This window comes from Giraffa tippelskirchi, chromosome 3 (assembly GCF_054371585.1).
Source record: "Giraffa tippelskirchi isolate mGirTip1 chromosome 3, T2T-mGirTip1v1.2.pri, whole genome shotgun sequence".
In the NCBI taxonomy this organism is placed as follows: Eukaryota; Metazoa; Chordata; class Mammalia; order Artiodactyla; family Giraffidae; genus Giraffa; species Giraffa tippelskirchi.
This window is the reverse complement of record NC_137277.1, coordinates 186358473-186377098: the sequence shown is the minus strand read 5'-3', so window position 1 is coordinate 186377098 and position 18626 is coordinate 186358473. Positions and strand designations below refer to the sequence as shown.

The window sequence follows — 18626 nt, the reverse complement described above, 5'->3', positions numbered from 1 at the left end:
GAGAGAAGGGAGCCGGGAGGCCCATTCTTCTGCCGCCCAGTGATTCCTTGGCTGCCCCTTCCCGCCCCCCCACCGTGCCCCCGTTTCCTTCACTGTCCCATGCCACCTTTGGCCAGGGATGGGGGCACATGTGCCAGACACACCCAGAGCAGATGTCTCCTCCCTGGGGCGCCAAGCAGAGAGAGGAGCAGAGTATAGATTCCTCTCCATCTGATCTTGGCAGAACCAACAATCTGTGTGGAGGAGGGGAGATGTGGGTCCTCACTTTGGCTCACTTGGCAAATGGGAATTCCAAGTGGGTCCCCTGTAGGCTCTCAAACTGTACTCAGTGGGGTACCCTAGGGCTTCTCAGATGGTCCCCAAGTGAGGGGGTCATCCGTGCATCCCTGCAGTTGTCACATATTTGTTGTGGCCCAGGCTCTGCTCTAGGTGCTGGGGACACGCAAGTAAAGGAAAGGAAAAGGGAAGTCGCTCAGTCGTGTCCGACTCTTTGCGACCCCGTGGACTGTAGCCTACCAGGCTCCTCCGTCCATGGGATTCTCCAGGCAAGAATACTGGAGTGGTTTGCCATTTCCTTCTCCAGGGGATCTTCCCAACCCAGGGATCGAACCCAGGTCTCCCGCATTGGAGGCAGACGCTTTAACCTCTGAGCCACCAGGTGCTGGGGACACGCAAGTAAACAAACCCCATATTCCTGCTCTGGTGGAACTTATATTCTAGTGGGAGGGACAGTAAAACTATTACATTTAGAATGGATAAACAACAAGATCCTCATGGATCGGGCAGGGAACTATACTCAACATCCTGTGATACACCATAGTGGAAAAGAAAATTAAAAAAGAATGTATATATGTGTATAACTAAGTCACTTTGCTGTACAGCAGAGATTGGCACAACATGGTAAATCAACTATACTTCAATAAAAATAAAAGTGACAGGTATTTTTAAAATAAATGCAAAATATTGATAAACTTTAAAAAATAGGGTTTATATTTTCTGCAAGATTAAAAGAATTCTGGAGATTGGTTGTACATCAGTATAGACTGTACTTAATACTACTGTACTGCATGTTTTGAAATGGTTAAAATTGTACGGTTTATATTATGCATACTTTATCACTATTTTTTAAAAGACTATAATAAAAAGTTCTAGGAAATGTTTTAAAAATACATGCAATAAGTGAGCAAAGTGTATGGTATATCAGAAGATGAAAGTGCTGTGGGAAAAAAGTAAGGTAGAAAAAGGGTGATTCAGAGCTGCAGGGGTTCAGTTCAGTTCAGTCGCTCAGTCGTGTCTGACTCTTTGCGACCCATGGACTGCAGCATACCAGGCCTCCCTGTCCATCACCAACTCCTGGAGCTTGCTCAAACTCATGTCCATCAAGTCGGTGATGCCATCCAACCATCTCATCCTCTGTCGTCCCCTTATCCTTCTGCCTCCAGTCTTTCCCAGCATCAGGGTCTTTTCCAATGAGTCAGTTTTTCGCATCAGGCGGCCAAAGTATTGGAGTTTCAGCTTCAGCATCGGTCCTTCCAATGAATATTCAAGACTGATTTCCTTTAGGATGGACTGGTTGGATCTCCTTACAATCCAAGGGACTCTCAATAGTCTCTCCAACACCACAGTTCAAAAGCATCAATTCTTCAGTGCTCAGCTTTCTTCACAGTCCAACTCTCACATCCATACATGACTATTGGAAAAACCATAGCTTTGACTAGACAGACCTTTGTTGGCAAAGTAATGTCTCTGCTTTTTAATATGCTATCTGTTGGTCATAGCTTTTCTTCCAAGGAGTAAGCGTCTTTTAATTTCATGGCTACAGTCACCATCTGCAGTGATTTTGGAGCCCAAAAAAGTAAAGTCTCACCGTTTCCATTTTTTCCCCATGCATTTGCCATGAAGTGATGGGACCAGATGCCACGATCTTAGTTTTCTGAATGTTGAGTTTTAAGCCAACTTTTCTTCTCTCCTCTTTTACTTTCATCAAGAGGCTCTTTAGTTCTTCTTCGCTTCTTCATTTTGCAATGCCAAAGAATGTTCAAACTACCGCACAATTGTACTCATCTCACACCCCAGCAAAATAATACTAGTATTCTCCAAGAAGGGGTTAGAGCTGTGTTTTTAATGTTAATTTGGGAATGCTGCACTGGGTTTTGTTGCTGAGCATGGGCTTTCTCTAGTTGCCAAGAAGAGGGGGCTACTCCCCAGCTGTGGTGTGTGGCCTCTAGGTCTCGAGGGCTTCAGGAGTTGTAGCACGTGGGCTCAGTAGTTGTGGCACACGGGCTTACTTGCCCCGGGGCATGTGGAATCTTCCTGGGCCAGGGATCGAACCTGTGTCCCCTGCAATGGCAGGCGGATTCTTAACCACTGGTCTACCAGGTAAGTCCCAGAGCTGTGTTTTTAAACAGGGTGGAAGGAGTTGGCCTCACTAAGAGGGCTTCCTTTGAACCAAGGTGCAGAGGAGCTGGGGGAGTGAGATGTGTAGAACCTGAGGGAAGAGCATCTTAGACAGAGGGAACAGCCGGCAGCCTTGTGTGCAAAGACCTTGAGGCCAGAACATGCCTGGCAGGTTCAGGAACAGCCAGGAGGCCAGTGTGGCTGGAACAGAGTGAGGGGGCAGGAGCTGGACGTATGAGTGGCCACGACATGCAGATTCTTGTCAACCAGCGTAGGACCTTGCCGGGTTTTGTTTGTTTTTGTTTGTTTGGGCTGCACTGGGTCTTCCTGCTGCTTGTGGGCCTTCTCTAGCTGTAGCAAGTGGAGACTGCTCTCTTGTTGCAGAGCGTGGGCTCCTGGGCTCAGTCGTGGCGCACAAGCTGAGTGGCCCTGCGGCCTGTAGAATCTTCCCGGACCAGGGATTGAACTTGTGTCCTCTGCAATGGCAGGCAGATTCTTAACCACTGGACCACCAGGGAAGTCCGGGCCTTGGTTTTTATTCTGAGTGAAATTAGAAGCCTCTGGAAGGGTCTGAGGAAAAGACGGACATGCTCGGAATTACAGTTTTCACAGGACTTCTCTGGCTGCCCTCTGGAACATGGACTGGGCGGTGCCAGGCAGGGATGGAGCAGGAACCGGGAGGTGGCTGTTGGGATAATCCAGGGAAGGTAGGATGGTGCCTGGACCAGGGTGGCAGTGGGGGAAGTGGTGGGAAGGTGGTGGGTTCTGACACACTTTAAAAGTAGAGCCACTGGATTCGCTGCAGCACTAGGTACGGGGTATACGGTAAGGAGCATAGTCAAGGAGTTCTCGATAGTAAGCCTCTGTGTGTATGTGTGTGTGTGTGTGTGCACGCGCACACACGCTTTGCTCAGTCGTGTCCAACTCTTTGCAACCCCGTGAACTGTAGCCCACCAGGCTCCTCTGTCCACGGAATTTTCCAGGGAAGAATATTGGAGTGGGTAGCCATTTCCTGCTCTAGGGGATCTTCCCGACCCGGGGATCAAACCTGTGTCTGTTACGTCTCCTGCACTGGTAGGCAGGTTCTTTACCGCTGTGCCACCTGGGAGGCCCCTCTGGGTAAGACTTAGTTTGAAGTAAAAGTTCTTGAGCTTAAAAATCATTTTTAGACATCAATGTAAAAATAATTAAACCATTAAAATTTCCAGAAGACAATTTAGGTAACTATTTAATTGATACATGGAGGGAAAAGCACTTTCTAAGCACAAAAGCAATGAAAGGATCATAAGACAAAAGTGGACAAATTTAACTACACAGAAATAAAAACCCACCTGTATGTTAAAAATAAAGCCATAAATTCCATCGCCCCATCCTGTTCCCCAAGTAATAAAATCATGATGGTAGATATAACTAAACATATTGTGTTCTATGGGCCAAGAGCTACTTTAATGCTCAACATGTATTTCCTCATTTAATCCTGATAGTTTCCCACTTTGAATATGAGGAAACCAGGGCCCAGAGAGGTCCCACAGTTGTGCAGGGCAAACACTGGGGTACAAACACAATCTTGGCCACGCTGCACTACCTACACCCTTCTGAGGAAGGCTCACAAGCTCCATCACCTGGAGCCATTCAGTAGCATCACTATTTAGAGCGGCAAGTCAGTAACAAGGAAACAGGTGACAGCAGGGATTTATTTTAAAAATAGACTCCAGAATAGAACGTGTTGTTCATAAATCAACACATTCTCGAGCTCATGCTCCTACGCTCTGCATCTGAGCAGGATTTTGTTTTGTTTTGCTTTTTTCTCAAAACACTGCCAGCCCCGTGATCACATATCCACCAGCAGCCCTGTGTGGCTGGGACAGAGGAGGAAGCTGAGGCCTGGGTGTGTGTGTGACTGACCCAAGGTCACCCTCATGGGCTCGTGTTTTCCGTTGTCCAGCAAAGGCTGAACGAGTGCTGACGTCTATGGTGCCTGGACGTGGAGCCAGAGGGATGCACTGGGTTTCTCAACCCTACTTTGCTACTGGCCAGCTGAGTGACCTTGGAGAAGTCACCAGAAGTGCAGGAAGAGCCACTCTGAGCCTTGGCATCCTTATGTGGGAAGTAGCAGGAATGATGCTTCTTTCACAGAGTTATGAGGGTTAAATGAATTAATGGATGCTAAAGTGCTTTGTAATAATAATATTTAATAATAACCAACTCTTCATGATAACAATTAACAATTATTCAGTGCTTTCTGGTTGCCAAATACTGAAAAAAACCTTTTCAAAATATTCTCATTTAACCTCTGCAACCCCTTACAAGATGGGAGATTTGTTTATTATCTCCATTTTGCAGATGAAAAAAGTGAGATGCAGAGAGGTGAAGTAACTTGCCCAAGGGCACACAGCCAGATCAATACAGTGGTTGATCCTGAATTCAAACTCATATAGCAACTTATTTGTGACCATTATTGCTGGCAGATCCTGAATTCAAATCCAGTTCTCTGGAAGCCCGGTTCCTCCTTCCCTCATCTTGAATTTCCCACGGGGGTTCAGGATGGCACGTGACCCTGTTGCTGACCCTGGCAGTCATAAATCATCCAAACAGTAACCCAGTATTTTCTGAAGACTCTTGCCTGCCAAGGTTCTCATCCAACTGCAGTTCAGAAAATGTCCCTCCTGGGAGCCAGGCCTTGTGCAAAGCTCTGGCCACAAGGAGCTTGCATTTTATCCCAAGACACAGGTGGGGAAGCTCCCAGAATAAACTGGTAGCTTGGCAGTTGTAAGTGTAGACTTTCAAGGCAGACAACCTGGATTCAAACAACACTTCTGCCACTAACTAGCTATGTCCATGTCCCCTTGGGCAAGTTATTTCGCCATATTCATTCATTCATTCATTTATGGCTACACTGGGTCTTCATTGCTGTGCACAGGCTTTCTCTTTTTGGTGAGCAGGGGCTACTCTTCGTGGCGGCGCCCAGGCTTCTCATTGCAGTGACTTTTCTTGTCTCGGAGCACGAGCCCAGAGCCCAGTAGTTGCAGCTCACGGGCTTAGTTGCTCCACAGCAGGTGGGCCCTTCCTGGACCAGGAATCAAACCTGTGTCCCCTCCATTGTCAGGCAGATTCTTAACCACTGGGCAACCAGGGAAGTCCCATTTAGCCTTTCTTATACCAGTTTCTTCATCAAAAAAGGGGGGGGAATGTTAGGTTGGACCAAATGAAAAATGAAATGGCCATTTTTATAAATCAGGAGGAGTCAAATATTGACAATTTCATAGGGCTCAGTCTAATAGTAGTATTTACCTAGAAAGATTGTCAGGAAAGATTAATTGGGTCAATACCTATTAAATGGCTAGAACAGGGTCTGATATGTGGTAAAACCATGCTATACTGTGAGTCAATCATGTTATCAATGGTGAGGCAAAACCAGAGGGTCACTGAAGCAGGAACGGCAGCACTCACAGCCATATAGTCAAAAAGTATTAAGTACCTACTGTATACCACCCTCAAATATACTCTAGAGAAAACATTTTAGAGCAAGGGCTCATACTTGAGAGTTCATAACTCCTAGAGCTTCCAGGGCCTGTAAACTTTCCAAAATGATATGCTGGCCATGGGCACATGCAAACATGTGTGAATTCTTGGCCAGGAAGCAGAATTCATAGCTTTCATAAAATTCCCAAAGCTATTTGTGACCCCAAACAGGTGGAGAGGGAAAACAAGGGCATGTCAATGAGTAAGGCTAGTATTCTTCCAGTGAGCATTTATTGAGCACCGTCTATGTGCCAGGCCCTGGGATTTAGCAAGAACAAGACAGACGTGGAGTCTGTGCCCCTGGGGGAGAGAGGGTAAAGCAAGCCCTCACAGGCAGGAGAGTGTTCTAGAAAGGGGTGGCGGGAGACTGTTGGCCTGCAAATCTTTGAGCCCCGGTACGAGGTATAAAAGTCATACAGACAGCAGTGGGAGTGGGTGTGGGGACAGAGCAGTGGTAGCCTGAGAAGGTCTTGGTCCCCTCTGGAGGGATCCAGGCAGACTTCACAGAGGAGGTGACATTTGACCTGGACACAAAGGAAGAAAAGTGTGCTCCAGGTAGAGGGAACAACATGAACAGAAGCAGCGAGGCCAGAAACTGTGAGGCGTGTCCAGGACCTCTGGGTAATTTCTTATGCTGGCAGGTGGAGTAGCAGGGAGCTGTCAGTGGAGGCCATTAGGGAGCGTTTGGAAGGCCAGATCAAGGCACTTGCCTTTAAGGACCTCCTTTAAGCCAGAGGTCCCCAGGGACAGTTTCATGAAAGAATTTTTCCACAGACCAGTGGCAGGGGTAGAGGGATGATTCAAGTGCATCACATTCACTGTGATTTCTATTATGATTTTTATTTCTATTATGATTATTAGCGTGTGTTAGTCACTTGGTCATGTCCAACTCTTTGCAACCCTGTCCATGGAATTCTCTAGGCAAGAATACTGGAGCAGGTTGCCATGCCCTCCTTCAGGGGATCTTCCCAACCCAGGGATCAAACTCAGGTATCCAGAATTGCAGGCAGATTCTTTGTCATCTGAGTCACCAGGGAAGCCCTCTGTTATTATTACATTGTGATATGTAATGAAATAATTCTACAATTCACCATAATGCAGAATGAGTGGGAGCCCTGAGCTTGTTTTCCTGCAACTAGACGGTCCCACTTGGGGGTGATGGGAGCGTGATCAGTTCAGTTCAGTCACTCAGTTGTGTCCGACTCTTTGCGACCCCATGGACTGCAGCACACCAGGCCTCCCTGTCCATCACCAACTCCCAGAGCTTACTCAAACTCATGTCCATTGAGTCGGTGATGCCATCCAACCATCTCATCCTCTGTCGTCCCCTTCTCCTCCCCACTCTGGGGAGAGTGATAGAGAGCAACTATAGATACAGATGAAGCTTTGATCACTTGCTTGCCACTCACCTCCTGCTGTGTGGCCTGGTTCCTAACGGGTATCAGTCCAAGTGGCCCAGGGGACTGGGGATGCCTTCTGTAAGTGATGGAGCCCTCCTGACTAGCACTCCTGTCCAAGGCTTGGGGACAGCATCTGATTGGTTGGCGGCATCCAAGCAGGCTTTGAGCTCCCGCCATGCTTCTGCTTAGCTCCCTGAACTGACCCACTCCTGTCCTCCCTCCCTAGCTGGCCCGGCAGGAAGAGCTTCCCCCGGTTCTGTTGGCAGGGAAGCGAAAAGTCAGTCACCAAGAGCCAGAGCCCAGACACTGAGTCTGGGCAGAAAAAGAGAGCATCTCTGAGGGAGCTGATGCCCCCACTCTGGGGAGGACTGACTTGGGGAAGGAAGAATCACAGATGAATCCAGAAGGAGGAAGCATGGACCAGATCTGGGTGGATTTCCTTCAGGAAGCAGTGAGCTTGGTGATTCAGAGCAGTGGCCCTCAGCTCAATTCTGATAGACCTGGGTTCGAATGCTGACTGTGCCATTTGCTAGCTGTGTGAGCCTTGGACAAATTACTTAGCCTCTCTGAGCTAAAGTTTTCTCACATGTGAAGTGAGAATAATGATCTCATTCAAAAAACTAAGATCATGGCATCCAGTCCCATCACTTCATGGCAAATAGATGGGGAAAAAGTGGAATCAGTGACTGATTTTATTATCTTGGGCTCCAGAATCATTGTAAACGGTGACTTCAGCCACGAAATTAAAAGATCCTTGCTCTTTGGAAGAAAATCTATGGCAAACCTAGACAGCATATTAAAAAGCAGAGACATTACTTTGCCAACAAAGGTCCGTCTAGTCAAAGCTATGGTTTTTCCAATAGTCATTTACTATTGTAAAGGACTATTACTATTGATGTGAGAGTTGGACCATAAAGAAGGCTGGAGCACAGAAGAATTGATCGTTTCAAATTCTGGTGTTGGAGAAGACTCTTGAGAGTCCCTTGGACTGCAAGGAGATCAAACCAGTCAATCCTAAAGGAAATCAGTCCTGAATATTCATTGGAAAGACTCATGCTGTAGCTGAAGCTCCAATACTTTGGTCACCTGATGCAAACTGCTGAGACCCAGATCCTGATGCTGGGAAAGATTGAGGGTAGGAGAAGGGGGTGACAGAGGACGAGATGGCATCATCCATTCAATAGGCAAGAGTTTAAGCAGACTCAGGGAGATGGTGAAGGACAGGGAAGCCTGACGTGCTGCAGTCCATGGGGTCGCAAAGAGTCAGACAGGACTTAGCAACTAAACAACAACCTCTAGGAGTTGTTGGGTGGAGGAGATGAGATTATGCATATAAAGAGCCTGGCACAGTGTTGGGCAGAGACAAAGGGCTCAGAAAGTGGAAACTGGTATTGTTATTCTTCTATCATCTAGATTCTGTAATCTACAGACACTGAGTGTCTACTGTGTGCGGAGCATTCATTATGCAGTGTGCCAGGGAGGGAGGGATGAGAAAAAAATGTGCACCCATCCCCTACTTCCCAGGCTCCCACGATAGTGGGTTTTTTAAATAATCTCACTTAATTCCTATAGTTTTTTTTTTATTTATTTAAGGTGTGCTGGGTTTTCATTGTGGCACGTGGGCTCAATAGTTGCAGCACACGGGCTTAGTTACCCCACGGCACGTGGGATCTGAGTTCCCCAATCAGGGATTGAACCCGAGTCCCCTGCATTGGAAGGCAGATTCTTAACCACTAGACCACCAGGAAAGTTGCAAGACGGTGGTTCTTAACCTCTTTTGAGGTCAGAGGCTCCTCTAAGTCTGCTAAAAGTTTTGGATCCTATGCCCAGAGAAATACAAATATACATATGTATGTGTATATAATTATAAGGGAAATCCAGAAAAAAATTCTATATTCAGAGATAGGTTTTTGGAGAACTTTTATTTTCAACAATATTTACTTACATAATTCTAAACTATAAGGAGCATAAATTATTTTTCTAATCCAAAAAGACAGTAATAATATATTCCATTTCAGCAGCCCCACTCAACCCATCCTGGGCCTGCCAAGTGGTTCACAGACCCAAATTAAGAAAACCCTGACCTAAAGGGCTAGGCAGACACCCACATAAATAATACAAAATAAAACTAATGTGTTAGAGCAGTGGTTGGCAAGCTTTTCTGTAAAGGGTCAGACAGTAAATATTTTAGGCTTTGCAGGCCTTATGGTCTCTGTTGTAACTGATCAACTCAGCCACTGGAGCGTGAAAGCAGTCACAGACAAAGGAATGTGTGTGGCTGTGTTCCAATAAAACTTTATTTATGACACTTTATTACAAAACGGGCGGTGGGCCATTTTGCCAACCCCTGTGTTAGAGGTTCCAGCTCTTAGATGACTGGAATGTCTGAACTAGAGACTGAGAGTGGTCGACTAACATGTCCAAGGTCACGCAGCTAAGCAGGGTTGTGGCCCCACTCACCAACCAGCCAAGCTTTGCTATGGTCCAGGGACTCCAGCGCCCAACTCCTACAGCTGATGCCCCCAAAGTCACAGCTCCTGGAGCAGGGGGAGAACGCGGGCAGGGAGCTAGGGACCCAGAGGAAGGCCCCAGCTGGGTGAGAGCCAGATAGTCTGGGAAGTGGAAGACTAGTCATCTGGGAGGAGGAACAAGGGATCGTCTTTCTCTTCCTTCAAAGCATGTTGCTGACTCACTGCTGAGGTCAGAATTGGGTCTTTAGTATCCAAGTCACCATCTTCCTTTCTGCATCAAAAATGAAAATCCATATCAGATCAGGAATTAAATTCATATGCCCTGTGTCCAGCCTCCTCCTGATCACCAAGGAATATGAGATCCAGAAAAGTTTGAGACTTGGCTAGCAGAGGGACCCAGGAGGTGGTCCTCGGAGCTGTGGGTACTCAGATGCTCATGAGGCAGCCCCTCCAGTGCCTGGGATGCCTGAGGCAGCCAGAAAGTCTCCTGAGGGGAGAGAAGGCTTGAATTAGACTTTGAAAAGCAGGGAGAATTGGTTCTATTGAGATGGATGAAACTGGAGCCCATTAGACAGAGTGAAGTAAGCCAGAAAGAAAAACACCAATACAGTATACTAATGCATATATATGGAATTTGAAAGATGGTAACGATAACCCTATATGCGAGACAGAATAAGAGACACAGATGCATAGAACAGTCTTATGGACTCTGAGGGAGAAGGTGAGGGTGGGACGTTCTGGGAGAATAGCATTGAAACATGTATATTATCATATGTGAAACAGAACACCATTCCATGTTCGAGGCATGAGACAAATGCTCAGGGCTGGGGCAATGGGATGACCCAGAGGGATGGGATGGGGAGGGAGGTGGGAGGGGGGTCCAGGAAGGGGAACACATGTAAACCCATGGCTGATTCATGTCAATGTATGGCAAAAACTACTACAATATTGTAAAGTAATTAGCCCCCAACTAAAATAAATAAATTTATTTAATTAAAAAAAAAAAAAGAAAAGCAGGGAGATCTCCTTAGCAAAAGACCAAGAACACGGTCTGTTGCCTGTTCTTTCTGTATTTTTGTTCCAATTCCCTCTGCTCCTTTCTTGTCTTCCTCTTCCTTTACTTTGCACCCCCTGATTCTCTATCACAAGAGCGACAAGCCTATCTATCCTTTCATGCCCACACTCAAACGGACGTTGTTAATCAATCCCCACAGTCTTTTAGCTGCTGGAGGAAGCCCTTGTTAATCAATTACAGTTGGAACAAAAACTAGAACCTATTTGCTATCCCTGTTGACCTTTCTGTTCCCCTCACCCTTCTACTTAGCTCAGTGCCCACCTGCTCACTGCTACCCAGAGAGGTCAAGTAAAAATGCAGAGGCTTGTCCAGCTCTTACTGGTGCCCTGTGGGAGAGTCCTTCCCTCCACAGAGGGACTGGTTCACACTTTTCCATCTGTCCACCTCTTGAGTCTCTGCATGTGACTGAGCCTGACCTTCTCTCCCAGTGACCCCAGGCATGAAGATCTACATCGACCCTTTCACCTATGAAGACCCCAATGAGGCAGTGCGGGAGTTTGCCAAAGAAATTGACATCTCCTGTGTCAAAATCGAGCAGGTGATCGGAGCAGGTAGGTGACTGGTACCCTCCCAAGTACCATGACCTCAGCCATGGGTGGGGGGAACACCCCAATGTGTACTCCTGGGATGGAGGGTAGGATGCCTCCGAGGACCCTCCAAGGCCTGAAGACTCAGAATATCCAAGGTGCAAGGGCTCCCAAAGATGTCCAGTAAAACCCCCTCATCATCACATGAGGAAAACAGGCCTAGGGAAGGAGCTTGCACATCACATCAAAGACTGAGCTGGGTCTGGGACCCAGTACTCTGGACTCTCAAATGCTTTGTCCTTCCTGCCATTCACCCCAGGTCCCTTGCTCCATCCCCCCAGGTCCCCCTATATCCTCACCCTACGCCCAGCCAAACACCACAGGTTGGCCACGAAGGGTTTACTCTTCCTCCTGAAGGTGGCTGAGACTCTTTGGGGCCCTTGCATTCTCTAAAGGGATTCTGTGTCTGCCAGGACTAACTGACCATAGAGGAGGAAAAAGCTCCTGCAGGCCCCAGGGGCAGAGGTGACAGGGAAGAGGGAGGTGGTGCTTCCACCTGCTGAGTGACATCCTGCCTCTTTTGGTGTGTCTGTCCCAGGGGAATTTGGTGAGGTATGTAGCGGCCACCTGAAGCTGCCGGGCAAGAGAGAGATCTTTGTGGCCATCAAGACCCTCAAGTCAGGCTATACCGAGAAGCAGCGCCGGGACTTTCTGAGTGAGGCCTCCATCATGGGCCAGTTCGACCATCCCAACGTCATCCACCTGGAGGGCGTGGTCACCAAGAGCACGCCTGTGATGATCATCACTGAGTTCATGGAAAACGGCTCCCTGGACTCCTTCCTCCGGGTAGGGAAAGCCAAGAATGGTGGGGCAGGAAGAGGAGTGGCGAACGTAGCTTTATGCTGTCAGAGCCTGAAAGGTCTTGGAAAGATCTTGGTCAAGAATGGCTTGCTCGCTGCCACTTTCTATTCCTTTACCCACGGCGTGTGTGCATGCCAAGTCACTTCAGCCGTGTCTTGAATCTTTGTGACCCTAGGGACTGTGGCTGTCCAGGCTCCTCTGTCCATGGGATTCTCCGGGCAAGAATACTGGAGTGGGTTGCCATGCCCTCCTCCAGGGAACCTTTCTGACCCAGGGATAGTGGGATTCAACCCACGACAGGCATTGCTAATATATCACAGACTTGCTCCCACTAAACCCAGAAATAATCTCAGAATCCTTCTCTATCAGGGAAACCACAGCCAATTGATCAGAGTTGGCATACAACCTGAAATCTGTTCCCTTCAAGCACTTAGCCAGCCTTCTCATTATGCCCAAGAAAACTCTAAGAGAAGTAGAGTGTGCCCAAGGTTACCCAGAGGCTCGAGATGAGAGCCAGGACTGGAACCAGGTCTCCGGACCCTTAGTCCAGAGTTTTCACCAGGTTTGGATTTCTCCAAAGCTGTACAGGCAGAGAGTTTGGAGTACAAGGCAACAGAGGAAAGTTTCTAGGCTCCCCCAGCCCCAAGAAGTCACAGTCAACCAGCTAGACAAAGCACTGACTAGGAATCAGAAGTATGCCATTATAAGGGGAGGGATAAACTGGAAGATTGGAATTGACACATACATACTACTACAAATAAAATCTTTCCCAGCATCAGGGTCTTCTCCAATGAGTCAGATGCTGGGAAAGATTGAAGGCAAAAGGAGAAGAGGGCAACAGAGGATGAGATTGTTAGATGGCATCACCGACTCAATATACATGATCTTGGGTAAACTCTGGAAGATAGTGAGGGACAGGGAGGCCTGGCATGCTGCAGTCCATGGGGTCAGAAAGAGTCAGACAGGACTTAGCCACTGAACAACAATAACATATATATATACACACATATATATATATTCACACACACATATAAGATAACTAATAAGGACCTCCTGTATAGCACAGGGAATTATACTCAGTACTTTGTAATGACCTATATGGGAAAAGAATCTAAAAAAAGAGTGGGTATATGTATAACTGATTCACTTTGGTATACACCTGAAACTAACACAACATTCTAAATCAGTTACACCGCAATAAATTTTTTTAAAAAAGAAGTATGCCATCGAACTACTTGCTATTTAACAAATATTTATTAAGCACCTGGTGTGTGCCAGGCGCCTCCCTTTCTTGTTGAACACTGAGTGCCCTAGAAGGTCGGCATTACTTATTCCCATTTAACACACAGTTGAGGAAATAGGGGCTTCCCTGGTAGCTCAGCTGGTAAAGAATCTTCCTGCAATGCACGAGACCCTGGTTCGACTCCTGGCTTGGGAAGATCTGCTGGAGAAGGGATAGACTACCCACTCCAGTATTCTTGAGCTTCCCTGGTGGCTCAGCTGGTAGAGAATCCACCTGCAATGCGGGAGACCTGGGTTTGATCCCTGGATTGGGAAGATCCCCTGGAGAAGGGAAAGGCTACCCACTCCAGTATTCTGGCCTGGGGAATTCCATGAACTGTATAGTCCATGGGGCTGCAACGAGTCGGACACAACTGAGCGACTTTGACTTTCAAGACTCTGAGAGGTTAGGTCACATGTCCAAAGTTGCACAGCCAGCAAGGGAAAAAGCCAGAGTCCAGCCAGCTCCGGAGCCCATGTTCCCTCCACCACCCTGAAACGAGCCTCTCCTGGGCCTCTCTAAGGCCCCTGAGCATCTGAGTCCTTTCCACAGGGAGCCCGGGCCAGGGCAACAGGGTCCCGGTCTGGTGTCCCACTGTGAGAACGCTCCAGAGATCTGGCGCACACTCTCCCATTCACTCTTGTGTTTCCTCCACTTCTCCCAAAGCAAAATGATGGGCAGTTCACAGTCATCCAGCTGGTGGGCATGCTGCGGGGCATCGCAGCTGGCATGAAGTACCTGGCCGACATGAACTACGTCCACCGAGACCTGGCCGCCCGCAACATCCTCGTCAACAGCAACCTGGTCTGCAAGGTGTCTGACTTCGGGCTCTCACGCTTTCTGGAGGATGATACCTCAGACCCCACGTACACCAGTGCCCTGGTAAGACGGAGGCAGGGAACAGCGGAGCCGCGGGGCCGGGAAAGAGGGAGGATGTCCATCTCTCCCCACAACATGTTTTCACTGACCCTTGCTCATGACAAGCGCTGTTCTGAGCCCCGGAGAGGTAGAGACATAAACCCCATTTTCTGCCCTCTTGGGCACAGATGTGCAGAGTACCACTGAGCGATCAGGCTAAGAGTCAGACACCAGCGTGGGAGGCAGAGGAAGGCTTGTTAAGAGGGAATGATAGCTGAGCTGAAAGCCAAGTGCCAATAAAAGTTTGTCAGATGCTGTATTCTCATGAGCAAGTGTGACTGGCACACAGGCTGTTTGGGAAAGTGGTGGGCAACCATGCTGGAGAGGTAGGCAGGGCCACATCTTGGAGACCCATGGTTGCCCAAGCTCAGGACTCTCTCCTGAAAGCTGTTAGGGTTGTTGAAGAGTTGCAGGGAGGCGGGGTGGTTGTTTTGTTTTTTGGCTGTGCTGGGTCTTCATTGAGGCATGCAATTGCAGCTTCTCTAGTTGCAGCTCCAGAGCATGGGCTCAGTAGTTGGCGCAGACGGGCTTAGTTGTCCCACAGCATGTGGGATCCTAGTTCCCCAGCCAGAGATCAAGCCCATGTCCCCTGCATTGGAAAGATGAATTCTTAACCACTGGACCACCAGGGAAGGCCCTGTTGGAGTTTTAAACAGAAAGGAATAAGACAGTACCTGCCCTTAAAGATCTCAGAGGTAGTTCAAGTGGAGACAGTGAAAAAATGAAAAAGTGTTAGTTGCTCAATCATGTCTGCCTCTTTGTGACCCCATGGACTGTAGCCCGCCAGGCTCCTCTGTCCATGGGATGCTCCAGGCAAGAATACTGGAGTGGGTTGCCATCCCCTTCTCCAGGAGAATCTTCCTGACCCAGGAATCAAACCCAGGTCTCCAGCATTGCAGGCGGATTCTTTACCATTTGAGCCACCAGGGAAGTGGAGGCAGGCAAGTAGGCAAATGAGATGAGTACCACTCTCTGGGAGACGTGCCTCCTGATGACCTCAGTCGTAGGAGTAAGAGCAGAAGCCACCCTTTGTGGACGTAAGGGTGTGCAGAGGGACTTCAAGGATGAGGAGGAGGTCACCAGATGACAGGGTGGGAAAAGGCGCTTCATGCAGAGAGGAGGCACGGGCCCGCAGGTCCGGAGCAGCAGGGCGAGTCTAGGGAAGCAATAAGGCACTTTGTGCAGCACGGGGTGGAGGGTAGGGAGCTTCACCAGCAGAGGCCATTCGGCTCAGCCTCCCACCCTTTGACGCTCCCCATTCTGCTCCCCAGGGTGGGAAGATCCCCATCCGCTGGACGGCCCCAGAGGCCATCCAGTACCGGAAGTTCACCTCCGCCAGTGACGTCTGGAGCTACGGCATCGTCATGTGGGAGGTGATGTCCTATGGGGAACGGCCCTACTGGGACATGACCAACCAAGACGTAAGTCTGCAAAGAGGTGGGCACAGCCTCTCTGGCCAGCTCGGCGGGAGGAGAAGACCCAGAACTCTTGGGCTTTTGCTTGACTCTCAGTGGGTAGGAGCAAGGTCTCTGAGATCCTGGGTCCAGGCAGCTCCCAGCACAGTGTTGGTTGACTCAAACATCTGCATAGGGCCCTGGACTCTCTGGGGGGTCAGGAGTAGAAAAGGCCCATGCATGCTAAGTCGCTTCATTCATGTCCAGCTCTTTGCAACCTGTGGACTGTAGCCAGCCAGCCCCTCTGTCCATGGGATTCTCCAAGCAAGAATACTGGAGAGGGGTTGCCATTCTCTTTTCCAGGGGATCTTCCCGAGCCAAGGATCGAACCCGCGCCTCTTATGTTTCCTGCATTGGCAGGCAGGTTCATTACCACTAGCGCCATCTGGGAAGCCCAGAAAAAGCCCACCCATACACAAATAAGCAAATCTTCAGGATGCAGCTACCTGTGGCCAACCCTAAGCGACCATGTCGGCCCCTCAGGGGTTCACCACCCATATGAGAGACAAGACAGTCATTCAGTTGGTCAGAAAGGTTGCTGAGGTTCAGAAATGGGGTGTTTGAAAGTCCCCCTCTAGGAATTCTGATTTTCAACAATGCAGAACAGGGAATGAATACTTGAGCAGGGAAGATACCCACAGTCATGCTGAGGAAGACAAATTTGGCCCTGCGGGCAGGACATCTTGGAAAGGTGTTTGGGCTCCTTTCCCCTAACAGAGCAGCCATGGGGGTGGGGGTTTGCTCACAGAAGGGTGGGCCTGGTGGACGCTGAGGCAGAGGGTATTTTGGGGTGCTGAGTGGAAGGGGAGCCAGACGCCCAGTTTCCAGGCCAGACTGAGGTCACAGATGGTGGAAACCCAGGAGAGGCCCATACTGGGGCTGCCTCCAGGAACAGGAGATGGTTGCCACGGCAACTACATAAGCCTGTCCTGCAAGGCACTGGGGGCAAGACCAGAGAGCAGATGCTCTTCCCTCACTCCCGCAATCCTTCCCTGCCCCTCCCCAGGTAATCAACGCCATAGAGCAGGACTACCGGCTGCCACCACCCATGGACTGCCCGAGCGCGCTGCACCAGCTCATGCTGGACTGCTGGCAGAAGGACCGCAATCACCGGCCCAAGTTCGGCCAGATCGTCAACACGCTGGACAAGATGATCCGCAACCCCAACAGCCTCAAAGCCATGGCGCCCCTCTCTTCCGGGTACGCCCCCCCGCCCCGCCCCTTTTCCCAGCGCTGCCTGGCCCCACCCCCTCCCGGGATAGCTGAATTGGGATGCGGAAGGACAACGCCAAGGCTTGTTGGGAGGCTGCCTGCCTTGCTGTGCAGAGTGCAGGGCACAGGCTATCCTGAGGAGAAGGAAGCCCAAGATAGGTGGTAGAGAAAGCATCTTTTAAAACGTGGTCAGAGAGGACACGTTTTAAAAGAAATTATCCGTATCTTTTTGTAAAATAATTATTTGGCTGTGCTGGGTCTTGGTTGTGGCTCGCAGGATCTGTAGTTGTGGCATGTGGGGGATCTAGTTCCCTGACCAGGGATGGAATCCGAGGCCCCCCTACGTTTGGGAGCTCAGAGTCCTAGCCACTGGCCCACCAGGGAAGTCCCAGTTCTCAGAATCTTGGTGACTAGATTTACTCCTCACTCAGGTTCCTACTTCACACTTAAACCTGGACCCTCTAACTTGTATTTGCATCCTCCTCGACACAGCCATGCTCTCTCACACACACACACAGTCCTACACACGTACATGAATGCACATTTAGGCACAAGTGCTCATGCTTACACTCACAATCTCACACACATAGACACACTCATTCCAAGCTCTCACACATACACACAACCATAGGTACCTGAGCACGCACACTCAGAAGTACTCACCACAGAAACCACAGGCACGCATGCCCCCACACTGGGGTTGCCATCCTCATAGCAGAGGCTGGCTCAGGTGCACAGGCATTAGCTTCAATGATCCAGGTGCTTCCCTTTGCCCCGTGGTCCCAGGGCACCCTGCATCAGACCTGCAGGCAACCCTGGTTCTCCCTGGGCAGCTTCCACAGGCTGGTCCCAGCCCTGCACATCCTTACTCTTCAGGACCCTCAGCCGCACAGGCTGTCTGAGGGGTGTCTGGCTAGATGTCCTCAGGGTCCAGGGTGGGCTGTCTCCAGAGACTCTCTGCGGCCTGAATCCTTCATCTGCCAGGTTCTCGCCTGCCAGGAGATGTCCATGTTTGCCCCTGCCCATCCCTCCTCACCACAACCCTGCCTCAGCCACTCCTGATTCTCTGGATAAAAATCACTCTGAGCTTTTGGCCTCATGATGGTCACGTCACACCTTGCCTGTGCAGAAGTCATTCCCACCAGCCCCAGCAGCTGTGTCTGGACTTTGGAGATGTGGTCCACAGGATCGGCTTCCTGTACCATAGCCAGGGTAGCGGAGGACAGAGAAGGGCATTGGGAGAGAAAACAACAAGCACTCAGCACAGTGATGGGACTTCCCTGGTGGTCCAGTGACTCTGCACTCCCAAATGTAGAGGGTCTGGGTTTGACCTCTGGTCAGGGAACTAGATCCCACATGCCACAACTAAGACCGGGCATAAATAGGTGATAGATAAAATCAGCACAGTTAGTTCAGCTGAAACCCCCTCCCGCAAAGCAGCGGCATGGAGACATGTCCCCGCCTCACCGCTGTGGTCCAGCCTCTCAGCAGTCCACTAGAGGCTTCC

General features: G+C 49.4%; 1 protein-coding gene across 1 annotated transcript in view; it reads left to right on the top strand.

Moving 5' to 3' along the window:
- EPHB2 (EPH receptor B2) overlaps nt 1-18626 on the top strand; it is a 219125-nt gene that overhangs the window by 197157 nt on the left and 3342 nt on the right. Inside the window, exons 10-14 of the mRNA XM_081574545.1 lie at nt 11294-11416; nt 11991-12238; nt 14202-14417; nt 15725-15874; nt 16914-17107. Coding sequence (XP_081430671.1) covers nt 11294-11416; nt 11991-12238; nt 14202-14417; nt 15725-15874; nt 16914-17107 — 931 coding nt within the window. The remainder of the gene's footprint in view (nt 1-11293; nt 11417-11990; nt 12239-14201; nt 14418-15724; nt 15875-16913; nt 17108-18626) is intronic.